The sequence below is a fragment of the Brachypodium distachyon genome, chromosome 1 (genome assembly GCF_000005505.3).
Source record: "Brachypodium distachyon strain Bd21 chromosome 1, Brachypodium_distachyon_v3.0, whole genome shotgun sequence".
In the NCBI taxonomy this organism is placed as follows: domain Eukaryota; kingdom Viridiplantae; phylum Streptophyta; class Magnoliopsida; order Poales; family Poaceae; genus Brachypodium; species Brachypodium distachyon.
In genome coordinates, this window is record NC_016131.3 from 13712284 (window position 1) to 13736350 (window position 24067).

Consider the following 24067-nt stretch of genomic DNA (forward strand, 5'->3'; position numbering starts at 1 on the left):
TTTTTTGATAATGTGACTCCGACACACTGTTTTGGGCAGTGCAAAAAATCATTATTTTGACCGTTTTTGTGGGCTACACACGTTTTTTTTTGGGTTTTAGCAGATTTATTGATATCATGACCACCAGTACTTGGTTTCAGCCAGTTTCGGTTTGATTCAGAAAAATCACCATTTTAGCCTTTCTTGTGAGATATAGTCCACGTTTTTTCGATTTTCGGTTATCTTTCCAATACCGTGACCCCTATTACACGGTTTCGAGCCGTTTTTGGCCGTTGCAAAAAAAATCACCGTTTTGTCTGTTTCTGTGAGCCCACATATTTTTGGTTTTTGACCGGTTTTCCATTATCCCGATTCGACTAGTTTCGTTAAGGTGAAGAAAAAAAAATCTTTGTATTGACAGCTTTGTGGGTTATCGCCCACGTTTTTTATGTTTTCGGCTGATTTTTCAATACAATGATTGTGATCGTGGTCACATATTTTCGTTTGAATCTCTCGCTGACAGTAGGCGGGTCCATGCTTGTGAGACGCGTCCATGAACGTTGTGTGCTAGTACAACTTCCTGAGTTGTATGTCGTTCGGCCTCAGTTTTGTAATGTTGATTGTGATGTTCTGCGTTGCTGAGATACCGAGGACGATAACGGATACGCGGGCCGTGCTTCTAGTTCAGAGAATGAATCTATATCATCTAGTCCGAAAAACGTGCCCTCTGGTGGTGAAGGAATCGAAGTTTGATGTTCTGCAGTGTTGGGATATTTGAGTTTCTTCGAAAGACGGAAATAGTGTCCATACATGCTTAATACCCATACTTTAGTATGTGTAACAATTTTGGGCCAGTTCCGTGGACGTCGAAAAAAATGCATCCCCTTACAAAAAGCCCAAACGAACATTTTGGAAGCATATGCTTTTTTCGACCGTCACGGAACATTCTAATATTTTTTAGACACCAACTAGGACTAAATTGATGAGACTTAACGGAAGGTGTCGTGACTTTTCGATTTTTTCTGAATTTCATACGAGGGTTCAAAGTTTGTTCAGAATTTGACATTATTTGCACGGTTTCAGATTTCAATTTCTTCGATTGACGAAATAAAGTATCCAGTCATGCTTAATATCCAGACGTTAGCATGGTAACAATTTTGGCCCAATTCCGTGGAGGTCGAAAAAATGCACTCACTTACGAAAAGACGTTTGATGAATCCAAACGATCATTTTGGAAGCATTTGTTTTTTTCAACCGTTACGGAATGTCCTTCTATTTTTTACACGCCAACCAGGACTCAATTAATGAGACTTCATGAAGGTTTCACGACTTTTTGATTTTTTTTTAATTTCTTACAAGGGTTCAAAGTTCGGTCAGAATCTGACATTATTGGCACGGTTTCAGATTTGAATTTCTTCGATTACGAAATAAAGTATCCAATCATGCTTAATATCCATACGTTAGCATGGGTAACAATTTTGGGCCAATTCCGTGGAGGTCGAAAAAATGTACTCAGTTACGAAAAGACGTTTGATGTAACCCAAACGATCATTTTGGAAGGATGTGATTTTTTTCGACCGTCACGGAACGTCCTCCTATTTTTCTTACATGCCAACTAGGACTCAATTTATGAGAGTTCACGAAGGTTTCGTGACTTTTCGATTTTTGTTGAATTTCTTACGAGGGTTCAAAGTTTGGTCTGTGTGACATTATTGGCATGGTTTCAGATTTGAATTTCTTGGATTGACGAAATAAAGTATCCAGTCATGCTTAATATCCATACGTTAGCATGGGTAACAATTTTGGGCCAATTCCGAGGTCGTAAAAATGCACTCACTTACGAAAATACGTTTGATGTTAACCCAAACGATCATTTTGGAAGCATGTGATTTTTTTCGACCGTCACGGAATGTCCTCGTATTTTTTATACGCCAACTAGGACTCAACTAATGAGACTTCACGAAGGTTTCGCGACTTTTTGATTTTTTTTAATTTCTTATGAGGGTTCAAAGTTTGGTCAGAGTCTGACATTACTGGCACGGTTTCAGATTTGAATTTCTTCGATTTACGAAATAAAGTATCCAGTCATGCTTAATAACCATATGTTAGCATTGGTAACAATTTGGGCCAATTCCGTGGAGGTCAAAAAAATACACTCAGTTACGAAAAGACGTTTGATGTTAACCTAAACGATCATTTTGGAAGCATGTGATTTTTCGACCGTCACGGAACATCCTCGTATTTTTTACATGCCAACTAGGACTAAACTGATGAGACTTTCCGAAGGTTTCGCGACTTTTTGATCTTTTTTTGAATTTCTTATGGGGGTTCAAAGTTTGGTCAGAATCTGACATTATTGCATGGTTTCAGAGTTGAATTTCTTTGATTGACGAAATAAAGTATCCAGTCAGACTTAATATCCGTACGTTGGCATGGGTAACAATTTTGGGTCAATTCCGTGGAGATCGAAAAAATGCACTCACTTACGAAAAGACGATTGATGTAATCCAAACGATCATTTTGGAAGCATTTGAGTTTTTCGACCGTCACGGAATGGCCTCGTATTTTTACACGCCAACTAGGACTCAATTGATGAGACTTCACGAAGGTTTCGCAACTTTTTTATTTTTTTTGAATTTCTTATGGCGATTCGATGTTTCGTCAGAATCTGACATTATTTGCATGGTTTCAGATTTGAATTTCTTCAATTGACGAAATAAAGTATCCATTCATGCTTAATATCCATACTTTAGCATGGGTAACAAGTTTGGGCTATTTCCGTGGAGGTCGAAAAAATGCACTCACTTACGAAAAGATGTTTGATGTAACCCAAATAATCGTTTTGGAAGCATGTGATTTTTTCGACCGTCACGGAATGGCCTCGTATTTTTACACGCCAACTAGGACTCAATTGATGAGACTTCACGAAGGTTTCGCAACTCGCAACTTTTTTATTTTTTTTGAATTTCTTATGGTGATTCAATGTTTCGTCAGAATCTGACACTATTTGCGTGGTTTCAGATTTGAATTTCTTTGAAAAACAAAAAAAAAGTATCCTGTCATGCTTAATATATATCCTTACGTTAGCATGGGTAAATTGGGCCAATTCAAACTTGAACTAAAACCACGACAAGAATTTAGGGGGGGGTCTGCTACGGGTGTTCAATTAATTATTTAGCTCTTGAATTCATTTCCATCATACTTGGTGATGTTTGATTTTTTAGGCAGTTCATGTTCATTCATTTCATGTATTGAGATGTGTGTTTTTGTATGCAATGCAGTTCACCCTGGGCCCTTCGTAGTTCCTCAAGGAAATACTGGAATGTTTAACGATGAAATGAATTCGATTGCATTTGTAACCAACGTTCAGCACGTATACCCTATGGCGCAAATCTTGCAAACGGCACTAATTTTAAGTTTAACGTCGACGAGGTGAAGAAATCCTACACCGTGGACTTCTACGCGCCTTCATTCGTTTATGAAGATCTTGGTGGGGATTTGGAAGGATTGTTGGGATTTTAGTTTAAATCCTTGTCAATCCAAAGCACAGTTTCCTTATCGGTTGGCAAGCAGAACGTTCGCTCCGCGAGACTAAAAAGAAAATGTTTCCTCATTATAAATTCCTCTGTAAAAAAGAGGGAGCGGGTATAACTAGAAAGATGCCCTCCATGTTGCGGCATGAATTTCTTGAAGTAGTTTTGAGTGGTTTAAACATTACCACTGTTATAATATAAAAAATTATGTGATCCAGACAATCTTAGTCACTCGCACATATAGCAAACTCACCCATCATGTATGTAAGATTTTCTTGCCACGTGGGTTTAGACAAATCTTAGCCACTCACACATATAGCAAACTCACCCAGCATGATGTATGTAAGATTTTCTTGCCATGTGAGCAGGTTCAGAGAAGTCCAGTAATTACATGCAATTTTTTTCATTTTTGGGAAACACAGTACGCACGCACACGCACGCACACTCACCCATATGAACGCACGCACGCACAGTAGTCTACCCTTATGAGCACCTTCGAGAGACTGGGCCGCTGACAGATCATCTTAAGATTAACGAAGTCACCACAAGTGGGTACATCACTCCCACTGAAAGCACAACGCCGATTAAACCCTGAAATAAAATTCAAGAAAATGCAAGCACCCATAAGTCTGGAACTTGAACCTAAATGAACTAATTCCATCACAAGAAGCCAACCAGCTAAGATAGGCTCAGTTCGCACATGCAATTTTTTTCAATGTCCTGCTAACCCCGAACTTTTCCCCGAGGACAAATTGGCGTCAGAAATAGGTAACGAGGCACATTACATGGTCAGCCAGGAGCTCAAACTTCAAAAACATCTTTCAAAACAAGAAAGAAGTTGAAATGAACCAATGGCAAAAAGACGTACTATCGTTGGCAAAACTTGCATATCCTGGTGCATCTACATTTTGCACTCCAGGATTAGTTTACATGCTCTACTTTACTTATTTGTGATGCCTCCCGAGCTACCTAGCTACAAACATTGTTGTCAAAAAAATTCTTAAATCACCACGACAACAAGTTACTCCTGTCCTTGCTAAGAATGGTCTAGCTGCAAACTTCTTTGAGCATTCAGTGTCCACCAAAGACCTTGTACAATCTGAATACTTTGTTTGAATTGCTTGCTAGCTTGTGCTAGCTTGTTTCGGTCTCGCTCTGGAAAGCCAACTCGTATATTTCACTATATGTGTCTACAAAATGAACCTCGAGACCCTCCTTCACGTTGGCAGCAAGCTCGTCGAAATCCCTTTTATTCGCTGCTGGAAATATAATTGTCTTTATAGAGCTTCGCCGTGCTGCAATGGCCTTCTCTTTTACCTGTTTCAGGGGTAAATACATCAGCGAGACTGTCCAGAGTTTGTGCACATGAAATTATACACCGAGATCAACGGCCATATCAGCAGCATCAGAAAATGGTCCATCTTTTCTAGAGACCTGAGCTTGCAATATATTTTTGACTATATGGAATACTGCATGCCACAAAATTAATCAGAGATGGTAACAGTTTGTGGATCAAGCACTGACTACAAACATCAACCCGAACAATCAAAGATGAAACGCCTTAAGATGTAAATATCACAGCAAGTCGGCAATCCACCCGGGGGGTGAGAGTAACAAAAAATCGATTGGTGTTGCGGCGAGTTAGTGAAGTTCCCTTGTTTTAGATATAAAATACTTAGGTCAAACCAAGTTTGAGTAGGGAGTGCAAGGAGACATACCCCGCCAATTGGGAGGATTCTGCCAGTCAATGTTACTTCACCAGTCATTGCAAGGTCTTTCTTGGCAGGCTTTCCCATAGCCAAGGACAACATTGATGTAATCATGGTACATCCAGCACTAGGGCCATCCTTAGGGGTGGCCCCTGCAGGAACATGCAAGTGCACCTTCGAGTTTGCAAAAAACTGATTATCTGGCTCTTTATCTTGTAATATAGCTCTACTAACTGTGTGAGCAATTTGAGCGCTCTCTTTCATGACATCTCCAAGCTGCCCTGTCAGCACAAGCGCACCTTTCCCTTCTCCTTCCTCCACTTTTGTTGTTTCAATGTATAAAGTAGAACCACCCATAGCAGTCCAAGCTAAACCCATGACCACTCCAACAGGAGTCTGGTCATATATACGCTCAGCTTGGAATACCGGTTTCCCGACAAAATCATCAAGGTTTGATGAATCAACTAGTACCTTCTCAACTGCCTTGTCATCTACCTCTTGTTTTGCTTGTTTCGTGTCTTTGTTGCCCTACAGAATACAACAATTAGTAAATTCAGCAACGGGTTATCATTATATATTACTCCGTATTAAGTTACCTCAAAATTTAAACATTTGCTGAGTAAGCCAACATTTGTATCATGATTTTTAAAATAAAACAGAATGCATGATGGTTATACTACCTCTAGTGTGCTCAGTTCATCCTTTGATAGAGCTGACTCAGTTGTAGAAGCTTCTTGGGGTGCTTCAGTTGGATGTGTGACATCGACTATTGTTTCTTTCGTCGAATGTACTTCCTTGGCTTCCTCAGAAGCGCTAGCAGGATCCTTCAAATTCTCATCTTTCCCTATTGCTGCACTACCACCATCATTAGGTGCTTCACTGGCTGTGACAGTTACAGCCTGTTGGTCCGGCTCATTAGATACTCCTTGGCGAACAAGCTGCAGAGCTATCTGCAAGAAGGGTACAAGGGTATGTAATGTAGTACTGAGTAGAGTAGTTAGCATCTACTTGCTCCAAACTAGAATAGCTCAAAAGATCATTAGGTTGACGTGCGCTGTTGCGTACCTTACGGTAAATTTTCTCGATCTGCTTTTGAAGGTTTCTCACTCCTGCTTCTCGGCAGTAATTCTCAATAAGAGCAAGAAAAGCAGCATCTGTAACTTCAACCTGCACATGTTTGTAGACAGACAGTTAAGCTAAAAAAGGTACAATGTCATTGTTAGGTACACTTTTTACATAACCCCTCAGGCTGTGCTTTGGATTGTGGATTCAAGAAAACTCCATTTGACAGATCATATTTTGAAAGTGGTAACTGTTAGTTGCTTATATAACAGTGGCACCTTACTAGATACAGAGGGCAATACACCACCTAAGTTAGTAATCCCAATCAGAATCTAAAGATAAGCCCATCAGGAGCCTTGTGGAGAAAACTAGGATTTGGTAAGTTACTAAAATTTGTCATATTTTTCCGACATTACATTGTGATACAATAATGTAAAATGTAGCAACTAGAATTTATAAGTCATACTCCCTCCGTTCCATAATTCTTGTTGAAATATTACATGTATCTAGACGCTTTTTAGGAATAAATACATCCATTTTTGGGTAAATTTGAGACAAGAACTATGGAACGGAGGGAGTACATAATAAAGCATAACTTGGTGAGATTTCTGCTGCCTTCGACAGATCATACAAAACAAACATAACCGCTATTTTTCTTGGCGGCGTATCCGGTGAAAACCGCCTCTACAGTGAAAACTCGTTGAAAACCATCGTAAAAGGTTCAAAGAATTCTCGAAAAAATTGCATATGTCAAAGAAGTGAAGTTTTATATATGTGTAAAATTTCTCAATTGCATTTAGTGACAGCGAAGAACACAAATTCAGCATGAAAAGTGGTTCTTTACTGTTTGACACTATTCATTTGCATATTTCTCTTTTTTGTTTCTTCCAAATGTAATTGAGTTTTGACTTGAAATTTTGCAGATTTGTAGAATACCACACCTGAAATATACTGTATTTTCGTAGGAGTTTTTTTTTGAAACTTCTAAACTTGACTTCTATGAAGTTTGCATAGTTTGCACCGAAAGTGTGGCTTTCACATGATAGTTTGCCAGTTTTCTTAGATGTCATGTTGTGAACTTCCATTTTGCACGACATTAAACTTAGAAGTGATAAACAGCACTGAAAAAATAAAGTAAATTGAATAACTTGCCTACTTAAAAATCTGTAGATACCTGTTCAGGTTTAATGCCACAGGCCTCTCTAGTATTCTTCTCTAGATAGTCCCGAGCAATATGCATCTTCTCATCAGTTATATAACCAGCTATTGTAATGATCTCCATCCGATCAAGTAACGGATTTGGTATTGTATCAATAACATTTGCTGTGCAGACAAACAGAACCTAATGTTCATAAAACAAAGTATCAGGGGATATATTGCAATAATTGAGTTCAAACTTATTCAATGGAAACAAGAATCATAAACAAAAAATAGCATGGCAGTAAAGTTATGAAGCACAAGCAAAACAACAGCAACAGCAAGAGAAGAAAAGGGAGTCAAGCAGCAACATATCACACATTTAACTAAACTGAAATTCTCAAGGATTCAAGGGGATTGCTCTATCGCCCGCTATCAGTTAAAGCATAAACACTGCATGCGATAGAGTAATAATGAGCAGTTGCTCATGCCTATGGCACGTACAAAGTGACACAACTTTTGTTACAATTGTTCATCGTTTATTAAGTTCTCGAGAATACTTTAAATAACTTTACTTTGCTGATTTATAATCAACATTAGCAGCCAGGTTAAAATGTGAAATGAAGTTAACCACGGGTATATAGGTAAAGTGCGCAAATATCCTTGAGAAAGCAGCACCCTAACCTTGGACAGGTCAATAGGAACATCAAGGTAGTGGTCCAGAAAATTAATATTCTGCTCAGGGTCCAGAAGTTCCAGCAACGCACTCGCTGGATCACCAGAGTGCCCTCTCCCAAGCTGCCAGCCGAAAAAGATAGCCAGTTAAAAAATTTAAATGTACATGAACAAACAAAAACATATTGGCTAACAAAATAAATTGCTGTTAAATATGATGCCGTTGTCCAAACACATCGCAAGCCATTATGCAAGTTAATACAGGGGCCATATTGGCATCTCAAACAAATTAAACCCATTTGTTACAGTACCTTGTCGATCTCATCTATCAATACCAGAGGATTTGCTGTCCCGACTGATTTGAGACATTGCACCATCTTCCCTGGCATTGCACCAACATATGTACGCCGATGCCCCTAAGATTGTTAAAATGTTATTCGTGTAACCACTGCAACTGGTTTTAAACAATACCAACACTGGATACGAGACATGACATGGATATTTGTTTCATACCTTGATTTCTGCGACATCAGCCAAACCTCCAACAGAAAATCTGTAGAATTGCCGGTTCAATGCACGTGCAATAGAGCGACCAATACTAGTTTTACCGACTCCTGGTGGCCCAGAAAGACATATGATCTTTCCTGTTATAAATGATTAATGAAGAGAGTCATTGGTTGAATAGCTGCAGATGGGACGTGAGGCATCACCATGTAAGGTACTCCCTTCGAGCCAAACAATAAACTTAGGGTTACTGATGCATCTTTGAATACTGATGCATATGAAAACAATATGTGCAGATTCATATTAAAAAATTACTTTGATGATATTTTAGTTTCACTGGTAGAGGTCAATGTTACATTTCGGAGACCACGCCATGTCTGAAATGACACTCTTTGTGACAGATCAGAGAGAGTATCAAAATTCAGTGAGAATTAACAGAAGCAATTCAAATGCTAGTCTGCCAGTATCCATATGTGTGTACCTTTTAGAAAACAAGCTTTTGAACCAGGTCCTTTTTTTGACCGAAAACTGTAGGAGAGGCTCCGACAGTGTGTATATATATATACTCCCTCCGTCCAACAAAGGATGTCTCAACTTTGACTAAATTTGAATGTATCTATACACTAAGTCATGTCTAGATACATTCAAATTTTGACAAACTTGAGACATCCTTTGTTGGACGGAGGAAGTATATATAACCAGGTCCTTCATATGTGATTTTCATTAATCTAATACTCCCTCCGTTCCATAATTCTTGTCGGAATATTACATGTATCTAGACGCTTTTTAGGAATAGACACATCCATTTTTGGGCGAATTTTGAGACAAGAATTATGAAACGGAGGGAGTATAACCGAGGATGAAAACAGAAAGCTTACATGCAGCTCTACATCAACAGATAAATGGCAAAGCTCCAAACAAAGAACAGAAAATGTTAGGAGGTAACCAAACCTTGTGAAGTCCCTCTTAGCTTCCCAACTGCTATGAATTCCAATATTCTCTCTTTAACGTCACTCAGACCATAATGGTCTTCATCAAGAATTTGTTGGGCATGATGGACATCAAAGTTCTCATCACTGCGACAGAAGGGTTAATGCTGCATAAGGCCCAGACAACTGATATTTTTTCCACAAAGGCAAAATAAACACAAACCTATAATTTCCCCATGGCAATACTGTCAGCCAGTCCAAATAATTGCGAGTTACATTGAACTCACTAGAACTGGCTTCTAACAGCTGAAGCTTGGTGAGCTCTTCTTCAATGACTTGCAAAACATGAGGAGGGCACTTGTCTTTCTTTGCTTCAAGCCTTTCCCTAAATTTTTCTGCAACCCATAAATTAGCCGATTATGAATGGCCAATGAAAAATGTGAAGCTCTAGTGGGAGTAGAACACATTAGTTGCCAATAAGAAGTATCAGAATCCAAGAACAAACCAGACAATGCCGTTTTATCATCAGTCTCCAAACCAAGCTCCTGCAAACATGAAATGTGCAGAATAACAATGAAGGACCAACAAAATCACCAATGTAAGAGGCAGAGTGCTTATATTTCACAATTCGCACGCACATATGGTTCAAGAGGAACCAGATGTTAGCATCAGTCAAGTAGGAGTTCTAGCATGATCATGGGATAATTGGTCACTCCACCACTTCATGAAAATCAGCAGTAATTGTTCGATAAACACACAGTTAGGAGCTTAGTTAACTTGATAAAAAAAAGGGAGAAACAGCAAATAATCAGGTACCTTCTTGATTGCTTTAAGTTGTTCATTTAATAAATAACGGCGCTGATCCCCACTAATTTTCTCTTCAATTGCTTTGGCAATGGCTTGCTGGAGCAAAAATATATTAGATATCAAGAAGGCTCAAGCAAACCACGGTAACTAAGACTGAAAGAGAATGAATTACCTGCAGCTTACTGATCTCCATGTCTTTCTTTACTAACTCGAGAGCCAACTTTAAGCGCTTATACACCTGTTCCAAAATGCAAATTTTGAACCAACGCAGAACAAGAGGAAGCATGTAGCCAAAATAACATATTGATCTTCCAAGAACACATAGATGAGTGCTGGACTGTTGAACAAAATACCAGCATCCCCCCTCCCCAAAAACTAAAAATACACCCATTCAAAGCAGGCCGTAAGTATAAAAATACCTATGTGGAACAATTTCATAGGTCTGAAGAAATGTCCAGATTGCATAGGGAGTTGATGAGGTTTGAAAAGAAATGTAAAGTGGAAGGATTTAAGCAAAGCTTCTTACATCTAATTCCTCGAGCACTTCCTGACAAAGCAACTTGTTGGCACCAGAAATAGCAGCACCAAAGTCCGCTAACCGTGGGTAGTTGAAATCACCCACGTGCTGAATCAAGTGAAAAGGAGTAAAAACATTTAGAATGTCACTGTGTAATGACATGCAAGAAAAAGGAAATGTGCATTATCAAGGCATGGCACTTATGATCAGGGATTTCTGTTAACTACATGACCAACAGTTACAGCTTTATTACACTGTTATCATTATTGGCGTGCACAGCAGGCAAGAGTAACTGGAAAGTGACAAATACACCTGTCATGGTCATCACATGATGACTTACTGCTATGCAGGCTGCTCTGGACAACCATGTCAGATATATTTTTTCAGCAACAAAATAGACGAAATGATTTATTAAGGTTCATTGTTATGCTTACCCTGCCAATATTGGGTATTTCACAAAACATACCAATTACCAAAAGCAACAGTTGTGTCACAAGTTTGAAAATTTCTATGATTTCGGATTTCCAAACAGTTCAAATAAATGATAAAAGAGACAGTAACCTACAACATAAAAGTTAGGGATATACGTCAGACCTGTACGTAGGTTTGTACATGATCCTTCCAAAGGGGACTTGTCTTGAGAACATCCCTTAAAGTTGATATAACTTCAAACGAGGTTGCTTTTATAACATCATCATCCTTATTGTAGGTATCTTCCTGCAAAGCGCGAGTTAAATGATCTGAAATTGCAAGGTCCCTTCCGACAACCACATAGCAATGAAGCAATCTATCATTTAGTTCAGGGTAAAATCAGGGTTAACGAAGCAAAAGGTATTTTACTACAGATTCAATCAATCTTGTACCATCTAAAAGTACACAAAGAAGAACAAGTGAGAGAACTTCTAAATCAAGAACCACAATGGTTCAAGAGCAAACACAAAATGAGATAAGCAAAATAAGGGAGATCTAAATTCTGGTATGTGAATAAGTGATATACTGCTATTATCTAGGTGCAGCAAGAGTTTGCAGGCTCTCAGCTATGCAGAAATAAAAACCATAAAAAGATTTGCCTTCAGCTTCTACAAAATAAACTTTATTGCGCAGGTTCATTTTTTGTGTGAGCAATTGAGCAGTACATCCCGTATTGAGGCAGGAAGGAGGAATGAGATGTCCATAATGCCAAACGTGAAATACAAAGAAACATGGGAACTGGTTTGTATCATGGTAGAGTTACCTTCAAATGCTCAACTTTAACTGTAAGTGGGTCCTCCTCAACCTGCAGTTTTTGGTATCTTGTTGTAAACAAAGTCACAACTCTAAATCATTGAAATTGAATAGAAATGAACCTAATATATCTTACCATTTCAGATATCCGTAATCGTCGGTGACCAAGCAGCACTACCTGATCGCCTTGAATGCTAGTTATCTACAGAGAAAACCAAGACTAGTTACAGAAAATATCTTAATGTGTTCTATGGAAGCAGCAGCCACCAGGCAATCCCAGTCTTTCTAATCATCAATTACCTGAGCAAGCGTGCCAATTTCATGAAGACGCGCCAACAACTCCTTCCCTTTGAGATTACTAATGCTTTTATTATCTGAATCTGAACTGGCCACAATATTAGGGTCAGTACCTTCTTCATCCTTCACAAGAAAGGCACCAGCATATGGGACTGATCTTTTGCGATTTTCTACCAAGGCTTGCAGCAGTTTTTGGTCCTAAGGGATTTTCAAAGGATAAAAAAATACCAGGTCATAAGAGGACAAACAAGGAAATTACACAGTGAAGGTGTGACTAGTTAACTCAGAAAAATACCTTTACATAGATCGGCATATAAAATCCTGGAAAGAGTGGTCGATGTGGAAGAGGCAGTGCTATGACCTATTTGAACAAAATACAATAGTAAAAAGCGAGAGAAGGATATGCTTAGCAGAATACATCATTAAAGTATAAAACCACAGCAACTATTCACTGTGCAAGTCCGTCTAAAGAAAAATACAAGGATATAATCATATAAAAGGAAGGAAGGCAAGACTGCAACACAGCATGACCCCTGATAGGAGTCAGCGAAGCAGGAATAGCCTTTAAGAATGCTACTACAGAACCTATTTAGCTGCTTGAAAAGTATTGGCGAGTTTAAAATGTGTTTTGATCCCTTCACTATGCAACTCAAATAAATCGATCACATTGGGCTCTCTCTGCCACCAAAACTTAAGCCAGTTTAGCTATTCAAATTTGCCACTAGATGTAGGCCGTTCCAAAATTTGGAGGTGTTATTTTGTGAATAGTTCCTAGGATTACCCTCTTCGCCTCTCAAGTATTACCCACATTAATAACTATATCTCTCCTGCCTAATCCTTTTCATCTCGCCATTCATTAACCAACAATGTCGAACTCAACCCAAATTGTGTACATTCTACAACACTACTTAGCACACAATTCCACTGAACAGCTGATACCAGAGACTAAACAACGTGATTATGATTCAAACGAAGAGAGGGCGAACCGAGAGGCAATCCTCTGGACGGGGCGTGGTGGCCACAATGGCGGAGGACTCCTTGCCGTCCGCCTCGCCCTCCGCAGCGACAGCATCCTCGGCCTTCGCCTCCGCTGCTGCCGCCGCCGCCTCGGAGTCATTTCCGGAGGAGCTGGAGCAGAAGCGCGCCCTCCTCCCCAGCACGGAGCTCCGGCCGCCTCCCAGCGCCCCCAAGACCCTGAGCACCGGCGACCTCACCTCCGCCGCCGCTGGCGCCAGGACCGGCGCGGCGGCGAACCGCACCGGGAAGGCGGCGGCGGCCGCCGCCGCGGCGCGCAGCATGAGGGATTCGGGCGGCTAGGCGATGCGGCTTTAGGGTTTCGGCGGGCAGCTGAGGATGTGAGTGCGGCGCGCCTCTGCGGTCTTTGGTTTGGGGAAGAAGAAAGAAGCGAATGAGCGAAACCCTTCTAAAACCCTCTATTATTATTTTATTTAGAAAAAAACCATTAATATACGAAGCTGAAAAAATAAATTGGAGAAAGCAAAATTGACCAACTTTTTTTGGGGAAAGCAAAGACTTGCTCACTCCGATCCTAAATTGTTGTCAGAATATTACATGTATCTAGACATTTTTTAAGAATAGATATATCTATATTTAGACAAATTTAAGTCAAGAAATTAAGATCACATGAGTGCTAACTTTACTACGACCTCCGTCCAACAAAAGATATTTCAACTTTGACTAAATTTGAATGCATCTAGATACATTCAAATTTTGACAAACTTGAGACATCTTTTGTTGGACAGAGGAAGTATATAACCTGTAGCACAAAGTTTTTTTGTGATAATAAACATGCTTGTTTTTTTTTTGAAAAATTTGTAAGTACAAATAAAAATAGAAAGAAAATGATTGGAATTTTTTTTACCATGTCAAATCACCACAAAACCCTAGCAGCATTGCACATTTGCCCTGGCTACTAGCAAACATGTGCTCTAGTGCTCTACTGCAGGCAGGCATTCACAGATCGTAACTCTTGAAACAATTTCAGAATCTGAAGCGGTTGAATGGATGTCCCAGCAAATCCATACAACATTTACATCCTTGCGGTTTGAAAATCGAAATCGCAGGTTACATTGAGCCGATTTCGATCTTCCCTTTTTAGGGAAGGGCACTAGTTCTAAAGGAGGTTTACATTCTGACGAACGCTACCCTGCGATACTAGGCAAGGGGATAACATTCGAAAGACTAATCTGTCGCTGACAGGAACATCATCAGAGGAAACTGATGGAAGATTGTGTTGAGAACTCTTCTGTCCGTACTCATCGGCTTTTCTTCCTGGTCGCAGGAGATTTCTGCTCCGAGATCATCTTCAACAAATTCACGAGTGCCCGCAGCCTGTCCCACACGCTGATGCCGTAGAGCGTCTCGACAAGCAACTGCTGGAATGCAAATCCGTTCTCGGAGACAGGATACTGGAAAATGATCATTTAGCTATCAGAAATATAGTAACACGCAAACCATCCAAGTCAGACCATGTGTGGAAACAGTAGCAAACCTGAATAGGTTTCGGGATCATTGTTTTAACATATGGCCACCATCTATCTTCTACAACTGCCTTAACAAGGCAGCACGCCCGCAAGCCTTCCACGCCAGCAAATCTTCCAAACCCACTGTCTTTAACACCACCGAACGGCAAAGACTGCACCAAGAAAGAGAAGTAAGACTACTTGCATCAGTAGGGGATAACATAAAGCAATGACAAAGCAACATATGCCTGCAGTTATATGATGCACGTATGCTAGATAAGTAGATAGTACTGCATCTACAATATAAGCATGTGTACTGCAAGGGATCTTCAATAGTTTTGGCTTGTATCATAGTATGCCATGGGCCAACCATTACAGGGAACTAGATAGTGTTACCTACTTGGCACATATAACTTGAAGCAAAATCGTTGATTGCTGCAAAGCCGCAGTGTAGTTGAGATGCTATTTTGATGGCACGCTTCTGGTTGCCAGAAAAAACGGCACAACCAAGTCCGTATTTAGAGTCATTTGCAAGTCGGATGACCTCTTCATCAGAACTAAATTTCATGATTGGTAGAATTGGTCCAAATGCCTGTTAATCAGCAAGAGTGGTAAGGCTATCATCGTTGGTACAAAACAAAACCATACACATACACTGGCTCCAGCCTACCTCTTCTTGCATAATTTGCATTGTGTGATTGACATTCACCAGAACAGTTGGAGGAAAGAAGTGATCAACCGCATCTTCACCCAAATTGCCAAAACTCCCTCTGCCAGCAATTTCAGCACCTTTGTCAACAGCATCGTTAACAAGATTCTGAAGTCTCTCAGAGTGCTCTATCATACAGATTGCACCCATATCATATCGACCAGATAAAGGGGGGCCCTAGGAAAAGCACAATAAGGAATGAGAAGGCAAACCATGACATAAATACTACTCCACCAGAAAAAAGGACTACCCGTATTAGCTTACATATTTACACCCTAAGGACATTATTTTTTACAAATAAGCGTCATCTAAATTATGATTTATATTTAAACTGCGGAGCATTGCAATGGTATGGTGAAACTGAAACAACAATAAACATGTGAAAGCAAAAAGGTTAGAAATATCATGGGCGTGTGGCTGTGGCTATTAACTTCAAAATACGGCTCTTTGTACTTACAACAGTTATCGATTTGATTATCTTTACTACACGAGAAACAAAGGTAGTATAGATATCCTTGTGGACATAAAATCTTTCAGCACCAGCACAATTTTGTCCACTAGATTGCAGTGCAGCCCTCGCAGCAACTTGAACCACCTTCAAATTGGAACGGGATATACATTAGTAGCTATTGTTGTAGAAAACTAGATGGCCCTGACACACACAACATAAAACTACACTTACATTGGGTAAATCTACATCTTCACAAACAATAAATGCATCTTTACCACCAAGCTCAAGAGTTACAGGAATTAATGTCTCTGATGCCTTTTGCATAATCTGTGGTAGCACAACACTGGACACATTAGAAAATAAGAAAATAACAGAGGAAGAAAGCAAAAGAAGTGTATACATGCAGCATCTACAGGGACATAAGGAATATTAGCAGCCTGAGATTAAGAAACCACTACTTAAAATGCGAGTTATACCATCCTTCCGACACCGGGCGATCCAACAAATATTATTTTGTCCACTGAAGATACAAGAGCTTGACCCGTTTCTGCAAAACTAGAGGGAGAAAAGAGGCCAGGCAGGCCATGTGAGCAATTAGCCTGAACACCAAGAAAATGCAGAAGCTACATTCGTACCCGGTTATTATGTGCACCAGATTATCCGGGGCACCAACAGCTAACAGAGCTGTTTGTATGATACGAAAGTAAAAGCAGCCCGACCAACTAGCATGCTCTGAAACCTGTAAGGCAGCATTTGATCAATCAGAATAATGGATAATATTAGGATATTTTTGCTAGTTAAATCTTGAAATTGGGTAAGAAGATAAATTTCAGATCTTATAACGAATTTTAATTTTGCAGAGAAAAACCAATAAACATATGATAGTTGACGTGCATGACCATGATCAAGAATGTCAACTCGTATTAGACTACAGAAAATATCCATCTGATGACTTACTTTTATAACTGCTGCATTGCCAGAGAATATTGCAGCTAGCATCGGATTGAAGACATTGTGGAAGGGATAATTCCAAGATACAATTGCACCAATCACTCCAAGAGGGTAGAATTCAACTTTTGCTCTTTTGTGTAGCATTGATCTCCCACAAGACCTGGACAGTATTAAAAGCAAGCACAAAAACCTCTCATGTAAATAATAAGAAAATAAAACACTACTTCAGTGTTAAAAAGATCTAGTTAAGGCATTACTTTAGGAGTTATAAAATGAATGCCCTCGACAAGCAGCAGTGTTTAGTTACTGCCTTTCTAGCTTCTAGAATTTATTGTGCTGTGAGCATGGTTAAGAAAATCCCTGTGAAGTTACATATATTAAGGCAAATTTGTGTGTATAACACTAATCACACATGCTATGCTTAATTTATTTCAACTGATCCTCTGTCGTAAATATTTTATTTCTTTATCATGCATTGTTAAATCGACAATAAATATTGTCATTATATGGCTCGTATTTATAGTTTTAGGAGTCGAACCTGTATTCAGGTTTTAGCCACTTCTCACCCTCATCCAAAAGCCAGGTAATCTTCTCACAGGTGGTCATTATCTCACCTAATGAAGCATCAACCATAGTCTTTCCAGTGTCCCGGGATGATATCCTACACACAAAAAAATAACAGTACTGACCATTGGATCTTTAATATGTAGGAAAGTGCAAGCAAATAAAACAAAAGGCGAGACCATTGGTCAGGACTAAGCCCTTCCTCAAGGGTAGGAACTCCTTGAAAAAACCGGCTGGCCTCTAGTATATAGGAAGACGAGATACTGTTTTGAATTGTAAATGTATCCTTACTCGCATATCAGATCCTGATGTTCAAGTATATACTTCAGAAGGATGCGAAGAAACTGACGCCTTTGTTTGAAGCTGCTTTTTGCCCATATCTTTTGTGCTTCACTGGCTTGTGCAACATGCTCCTTGACCTAATGAGTCAAAGAATAAGTGATAGTGAATAATAGAAAGTAACATTAATAAAGATAAAAAAATATTGCAAGAACAGTAACAAGCTCTGTTTGCTCCTCAATCATGACTTCAGGAAAATAAAAATAAATAAGGAATGGTGAATAATGCAAAAGAGGATACCAGACCATAGCAAGCCAACGACATACCTCATCAGGAGTCAATGCAGGGAAGTGTCCCAAGTATTTCATTGTTGCTGGTTCGTAGCATCGAACATTGTCAGTCTGAGCGGCTTTCCCCTTCCTTGGTATCTGCAGCAGAGAATAATGCAACATTGCTACAATAAAAAAAAAGACTTATATAAACTAAATGAACTGAAAATGTAAACGAAGGCCGTTAATTCATTTTGTTCCCAGGATAGCTGCAGCTCCTGCTGCCACAACAGGTCATTTGAGCCTTCAGCAGTTCAGGTGGAAACAAATCACCCCTGCTAAAATGGCATGTGTAGTGCTTCTACAGAACCTATATCAACACCAAATTAGATTCCAGACAACCAACGAATTCATAGACTTCCAAGTTCCAACAGCAATTTGTGTCTCTGACTCTCTGTCCAAGTATACAGTTCATTTACAAGTTACTATTTTCTCAGCATTCAACCATTTTGACCATGAAATCTGACCACACTGAAAATGGATTATGTACCAACTACCAAGAGCAAAATGTATTATATTTTCCAATAAGTCGTCAACCATGTTGCTATTAATTGCTTTTCCTAAGCTTTATTAACTGCATCTTCAATTTGCCAAAAAGCCACTGTTGCAACATTCACATTGGACAACATCACAGCAACGTGCAATCTATGCCCCATCTTATCATGCCCGGAGCATCCAAAACAAGCAACATTCAATACCGAAAGTGGAGCAACAGCAACATCCACCCCAGCTACATCGGCTCAGATTTCACCAAACCAAACACATTGATCAAACTAACTAGTCAAAGCACAAATCCACCGGGATTCTCTCAGGTATACCAGGTCACCAGATCACACATCATGAGGTTAACTTAAGCACGAGGAACCAGCATTCCGGTCTGTGCATTGGACCATTCATTCGGACCCAAATCAGCTCTGCATTTGTATGTAGAAACAAATAGGGGGAGAACTGGCTGACTTACGTAGATGAAGCTGTCCTCCTTGTTCTGGTTCGCCTCCTCCAACACTGCACCAAAATCCGACCACAACAAGTAAACCCTGGTAAACCCCTAAAAATCAAAGAAAACACCAGTAGAAGAAAATGGGGGGCGCACCGTCGGAGGCGTCGACCTCCATGGAGGGGACGGTGGGCGGGATGAGGAAGAGCAGCACGCGGCAGAGCGCGTATGCGGCGGCCAGCACCACCAGCGGCCACCAGAACGCCATCGGCCGAAGTCGCTAGGGTTCCGGCCCGCCGTCGGCTCCGCGCCCTAGCCGAGAGAGAGCGAGCGCTGAGGAGCGGCGAGATGGCAACGTGGGGGATCAGATCGGGAGATGGGATTCTCCTCCTTGTTTTGGGTACTTTATTCGAGTTGGGAGCGGCGACAGTGGAGAGTGAAGAAGAGATGCTCTTGGCTAGTCTGTAGTGTTGTGTCGCGGTGTGCGTGCGACGGCGAGCGGCGGCCGCCTCGTGTGCTCCGCCGTGCGGTTTCGGAAAACCGTACGCCGTTCAATTATATCCGTCCGATCCTGGAAAACCAACGGTCTGGATTTATTAGAACGAAATGTTTTTTTCCTTCCACAATATGCTTCATGCAGTTGGAATGATCAATTGCCAACGTTTAGAACATTGAGGCTAGTGATACTATTTTTGCTTTAAAAAAAAGGCAATGATATTATTGTTCAATAAACTGTCATTTAATGTGTTTTGTTTGTGCGAGACAGTTACGGTCGAAATGCAATAGCATCTCTTGTTCTTTATTAACATCATTTTTCTCTTAATTGACATTTCCTAACCCCGTCCAAACTCTTATTTTCATGAGGCATCCTCTTAATAATGGTTAACCTCTGTTTGCCGTTATATAAATACAATGGGTTCCTAATTTGGTGCCGTGCAAACAAGGTGTGTCGGTGATTTCGGACCTCCATTGTAAATATTGCATTTCGTGTTGCAAAGGTGTTTTTGTGTTGTCGGTGATTTCAGGTGTCTATTTTAAATATTGGACAGTCGGCATTGATCGTTTTAGTTGGATCCGACCGAAATATCACCCGAAAAGCGCCTACCGCGGCCAAGCTAGAGATGATCGGAAGTATATATGGACACAGATTCCGCCACCCTCTCTTAATCCTCTTATCAATGGAAACACACTCCTGCCCAAGCCAAATATTCCAGATCAAAATTCTTCTTGACTCTTGTGGTTCATTCGTTGGGTCAAGTGCACCCTGAATGTTCAACAAATCTGCAGATACTCCTAAAATTTAGCAATTCGACTGAAAAAGGTGACTTTTTCCTGTATGAGGAAAACAAGTGGCTGGTATATAGCTAGCCTGGTAAAGGTGCTGCTAGCGCTAGCAAATTCCATCCATGAAAATGCCTGGCACGCATTTCGAGTAGCTAGCATAGTCATTTTTGGGTATTTCTTCAGACAGAATCCTGAGCTCCAATCATTTGCTCTGTTGGCTAGCTATCTGCCTACAGATCGCAGGGCAAATTAAGAGACGAGAACCAACTAATTCAAGGAACTGATCAGCAGCTGGGGATCGAGATTCATTGAGGGCAATGGAAGAAAACTCAGAGTACTACACTTTTGAGTGATAATCACTTCAATTGATACATAAATAGTGTCAAAATCACTTGATTATTACAGCAACTCAACTCGATTATCTCAGACACTGATCGAGACACACGTACGGTACATAACCTCCTGTCTGTCTGTCTCTGTTAATTAAACCCGGAGGCATCAGCTGTCAGATGGTAAAAAAAAAAAACACACAGTAGAACACGGATGCAGAAAGGATACTAATCCGGCAGCCGGCGGATACATAGGCCCGGATCAATCAATTACGGTAAGTAAATAAAACCAGCAATCCAACACGCATGCGTGAAAGACAACAGAAATTATTAGCACGCATGCATGTTGTAATCGATGGACAGGGTAAAATGATAAATTCACCGTGGATGCTTTGCTTGCTTGCTTCAGTCAATGGTTCCATGGTTTGCCTGCCTACGACGGCAGCTCCTGATCCATGGCCATCTCCTCCAACTTGCGGTGCGCCCTGGCCTCCATCTCGCAGCACCCGAGGCACGGCCGGCTCACCACAGCCGCCGCGGCCGCGCACAGCACGTCCCCGTTCGCGGCGGCGGCACACCCCTTCATGCCGCTCCCGTTCTCGGACGCGGCCGCGGCGCACCCCTTGATGCCGCTCCCGTTCTCGGCGCGGACGCACCCTTCATCGTCAACCTCAAGCATCTTCTTCTGTGCGATGATGACGGAGTTGATGACCTCATCCTCCGGGTGGTGCACGCAGAGCACCTCGAAGCCGCCCTTCCGGACATCCTCGGGGTCGACCACGGGGTACAGGAAGCCGCGGGCGCCGTGCGCGCTCCGGACGACGAGCGCCGCCCCGGGCGCCATGTGGCGGCCCAGGTGCGCCACGACGCGCGCCTTCTCCTCCGCCGCCATCCCCACCAGCGCCGCCAGGAACACCACGTCGTACCGCCCCATCTCCCCCGCCACCGCCTCGTCCGTCACGTCCGCCGTCCTGAACTCCATCCTCGCCCCGATGCCGATGCCGGCATCGGCATCGGCATCGGCATGGACGAGGCGGGAGGCGCGGGCGTTGGCGTCGGGGGAGATGTCGTAGTTGACGAAGGCGGCGTCCGGGAGGTGGCGAGCGGCGAGGACCAGCGAGCTCAGCGGGAGCGGGCCGGAGCCGAGGAAGGCGACCCGGGAGAAGGACTCGGACACGTGGCGGGAGAGCAAGCCGTGCTCGAGCTGGCTGAGCTTGACGTAGTTGCCGAAGTAAGGGAAGATCTCGAGGTGGTCGAGCGGGTCGCCGTCGTGCGCCGCCAGGAGGTCGGAGTAGTGGGACTCCAGGTGGCCCTCGGCGTCGGCGCAGAGCGTGATCAGGCGGCGCCGCATGGACTGGGCCTCTGGGCCGAGAGTGTCCACGTCGATGGTGCTCGGAGGGATGCACGCCGTCACGAGCTCTGTGAAGAGCGAGTTGACTTCCGGCGACGGGTGCAGTGACGGCAGGTCGCCGATGGCTGTGGCGAGCTTGGTTATCTTCTGCACCAGCGCCGACTCGTCCTCCGATATCGCTGCCGGGGTCGGCTTGGCCTCCATGCCCATGATCGCTGCTCCGATCTCCGAGCTTGCTGATCTCAGTTAAGCTCGAGCTCGAGATGAGCTAGCGAAGCTTGGCTGAGAGGCTGAGAGTGAGCGAGTGATGGAGGCGCACGAGAGTTGTACTGGAGTGAGGGGTGAAGGGTGGCATTATATAGGCGGGGAAGAAGACGAATCAGTTTGGGGAGTGATCTGGGGCCCACTTGGCAGTGTCTACGTACTGGTCAATGGGGCCCGAAGCCTGGTTCGATCTGGTTCGTTGGTTTTGCCGTTAACGGTTGTGTGTTTACGGTTCCCATCGTAGATCCCTTTCCTTTATGGATATATCGTGCAAGGAAAATGGGTTAGATAAACAACGATCCTTTTCTTTGGTGTTAAAGAAAAGAAGAAAAAAAGACAACGATCGTTTTCTATCTGGCCAGACTGACCATACATGTGTCGAATGATATAGCCAATCATACTTAGCTAGGGTGATCTGCATGATGCAGAGGTCTAGATTTAACCTCCTTCTCGAAAAATAAAATAAATGTAATTTGTAATTAGCGGACGTCCGATCTTATTTAGTGTCACGGAGCAAACGTTTGGCTGGTCATCTGATCGGTAATGATGTGCGTAGGATCGCGTCACGTGTCTTGTGGGTGATGTACACGTTTAGTACCCTGGGGTGGCAATTTAAATTCTGTGATAATGACAACTTTTGTTTTGTGTGGATGGCAATTTACTCTGGCCCGTCGTTCGGAAGGTTAGGGAGCGAAAATTCGCTCATATTCCACCCCTAACGTAAAGTATGATGAACTACTACCATATTAATATCGTCCAAGTTAATTCCTTTCTTCCACGTATTTTAGGACCTTAACTATTCATATCACATGTGTGTCAATGATATTACAGTCAACCACATCTAAAGAATTCCCACAAAGAAAAGGTCTACAATCAAGATCCAGTCAATATGTAAAAAGCTATACTTTTCACTACTCCCTTTTCCTCCTTATATAGATCACACAGACATACTCAAAATTAATACGGAGTAGTATATGCATCCATCATAGAAAAGAGACTAATATAAGACATTATATGCATTTTGCACCGTTGATGCTCGAACTAGCTAGCGCGCTAGCCCGATCATCAGGCAGTTGGCGGCCACGCGCATATGCCATCCGCCTGCAGCTAGAGTGCCAAATAACTTAATTCCAATATAGTGGGGCCGGTAGACTACAAATTGGCAAGATGCTAGATCGGTATGCAAATCAGTTACTCTGTCCGAAAATAAGTCATACGGATTTGCATAAAAATCTATACAAATCTATCTCACTTGTTTCGGGACGGAGGAGCTAGTTTTGTTAGCTGCTGTAAAACGCGGAGAGAGATGAATGGAATCACGGGCCGCCTTTCACTGCAAATTAAGGTCAAGGGTCGTTTTTGCATTTGTAGGAGGCATTTGTAGGAGCATATAGAATAAATCCATTTCTTACCCGCCCGGCCACCTCGGTGCAACCCCCGCGTGGTGATTCGACGACCATCGAGGACTCTCGATCGATACTCCTCCTGTGGCTGTGGGTGTTGTTGACCGCTCACGTCAAAGTTTGATCCAATATATACATACAAACAATATGAGTTAACGATCGGATAAAACAGTCTTTTATCATAAGCACTTTCTATTCGTGTAAACCAACACAAAGGGTATTAAACTTTCACTCACATGCATCATCTATATAATCTAATCAGAATAATAAAATCTTAATTAATAAAAAAGGGGATCTATTGCACTTGGCTACATAAGATATGAGCCACATTGAGACAGTGAGTATCCAAGTGATATGATA

At 41.8% G+C, this 24067-nt stretch overlaps 3 protein-coding genes across 5 annotated transcripts; all 3 read right to left on the bottom strand.

Annotated features, from left to right (window-relative positions):
- Positions 1 to 4228: 4228 nt before the first annotated feature.
- LOC100844749 (lon protease homolog, mitochondrial) lies at positions 4229 to 13752 on the bottom strand. The gene is made up of 20 exons (XM_003562366.4): positions 13360 to 13752; positions 12669 to 12734; positions 12377 to 12571; positions 12213 to 12278; positions 12087 to 12128; positions 11447 to 11569; positions 10862 to 10960; positions 10508 to 10573; positions 10345 to 10431; positions 10034 to 10073; positions 9752 to 9923; positions 9551 to 9675; positions 8609 to 8739; positions 8407 to 8511; positions 8105 to 8218; positions 7458 to 7625; positions 6287 to 6388; positions 5902 to 6171; positions 5231 to 5749; positions 4229 to 4829 (listed from the first exon to the last, which is right to left on the bottom strand). The coding sequence occupies exons 1-20, from the start codon at positions 13669 to 13671 to the stop codon at positions 4647 to 4649; spliced, it is 2985 nt and encodes a 994-aa protein (XP_003562414.1). The 5' UTR covers positions 13672 to 13752; the 3' UTR covers positions 4229 to 4646.
- A 594-nt stretch (positions 13753 to 14346) lies between these two features.
- Positions 14347 to 19675, bottom strand: LOC100845463 (aldehyde dehydrogenase 22A1). Of its 2 annotated transcripts, XM_003562369.4 has the most exons (14): positions 19233 to 19671; positions 19101 to 19144; positions 18137 to 18238; positions 17823 to 17950; positions 17506 to 17628; positions 16974 to 17127; positions 16652 to 16755; positions 16493 to 16571; positions 16248 to 16343; positions 16023 to 16160; positions 15527 to 15742; positions 15257 to 15448; positions 14886 to 15029; positions 14347 to 14802 (listed from the first exon to the last, which is right to left on the bottom strand). In XM_003562369.4, exons 1-14 carry the CDS (start codon positions 19342 to 19344, stop codon positions 14650 to 14652), a joined length of 1785 nt encoding a protein of 594 aa, XP_003562417.1. In that variant the 5' UTR covers positions 19345 to 19671; the 3' UTR covers positions 14347 to 14649. The 2 variants fall into 2 exon arrangements, with proteins under 2 accessions (XP_003562417.1, XP_024312653.1); XM_024456885.1 differs by lacking the exon at positions 14347 to 14802 and having other exon boundaries at positions 14909 to 15029; positions 15253 to 15448; positions 19233 to 19675.
- A 974-nt stretch (positions 19676 to 20649) lies between these two features.
- On the bottom strand, positions 20650 to 22387 carry LOC100845767 (nicotianamine synthase 9). 2 transcript variants are annotated; one of them, XM_010235349.3, is made up of 2 exons: positions 21310 to 22387; positions 20650 to 21267 (listed from the first exon to the last, which is right to left on the bottom strand). In XM_010235349.3, the coding sequence occupies exons 1-2, from the start codon at positions 22248 to 22250 to the stop codon at positions 21123 to 21125; spliced, it is 1086 nt and encodes a 361-aa protein (XP_010233651.1). In that variant the 5' UTR covers positions 22251 to 22387; the 3' UTR covers positions 20650 to 21122. The 2 variants fall into 2 exon arrangements, with proteins under 2 accessions (XP_010233651.1, XP_014752314.1); XM_014896828.2 differs by having other exon boundaries at positions 20650 to 22387.
- Between the last annotated feature and the right edge of the window lie 1680 nt (positions 22388 to 24067).

Bases quoted from the DNA above. Each gene is read 5' to 3' on its own strand.
- LOC100844749 (XM_003562366.4), bottom strand. From the start codon at position 13,671: ATGCTGCGCGCCGCGGCGGCGGCCGCCGCCGCCTTCCCGGTGCGGTTC. The intron at 8,740-9,550 runs GTTTGGTTACCT...CATTTATAACAG, and splicing joins GCTAAGAGGGACTTCACAAG to GAAAGATCATATGTCTTTCT. The intron at 8,219-8,406 runs GTACTGTAACAA...TTCGGCTGGCAG, and splicing joins TGATAGATGAGATCGACAAG to CTTGGGAGAGGGCACTCTGG.
- LOC100845463 (XM_003562369.4), bottom strand. From the start codon at position 19,344: ATGGCGTTCTGGTGGCCGCTGGTGGTGCTGGCCGCCGCATACGCGCTC. The intron at 16,161-16,247 runs GTAAGTGTAGTT...TCCAATTTGAAG, and splicing joins AAGATGTAGATTTACCCAAT to GTGGTTCAAGTTGCTGCGAG. The intron at 15,449-15,526 runs GTAGGCTGGAGC...GCTGATTAACAG, and splicing joins TGCAAATTATGCAAGAAGAG to GCATTTGGACCAATTCTACC.
- LOC100845767 (XM_014896828.2), bottom strand. From the start codon at position 22,250: ATGGGCATGGAGGCCAAGCCGACCCCGGCAGCGATATCGGAGGACGAG.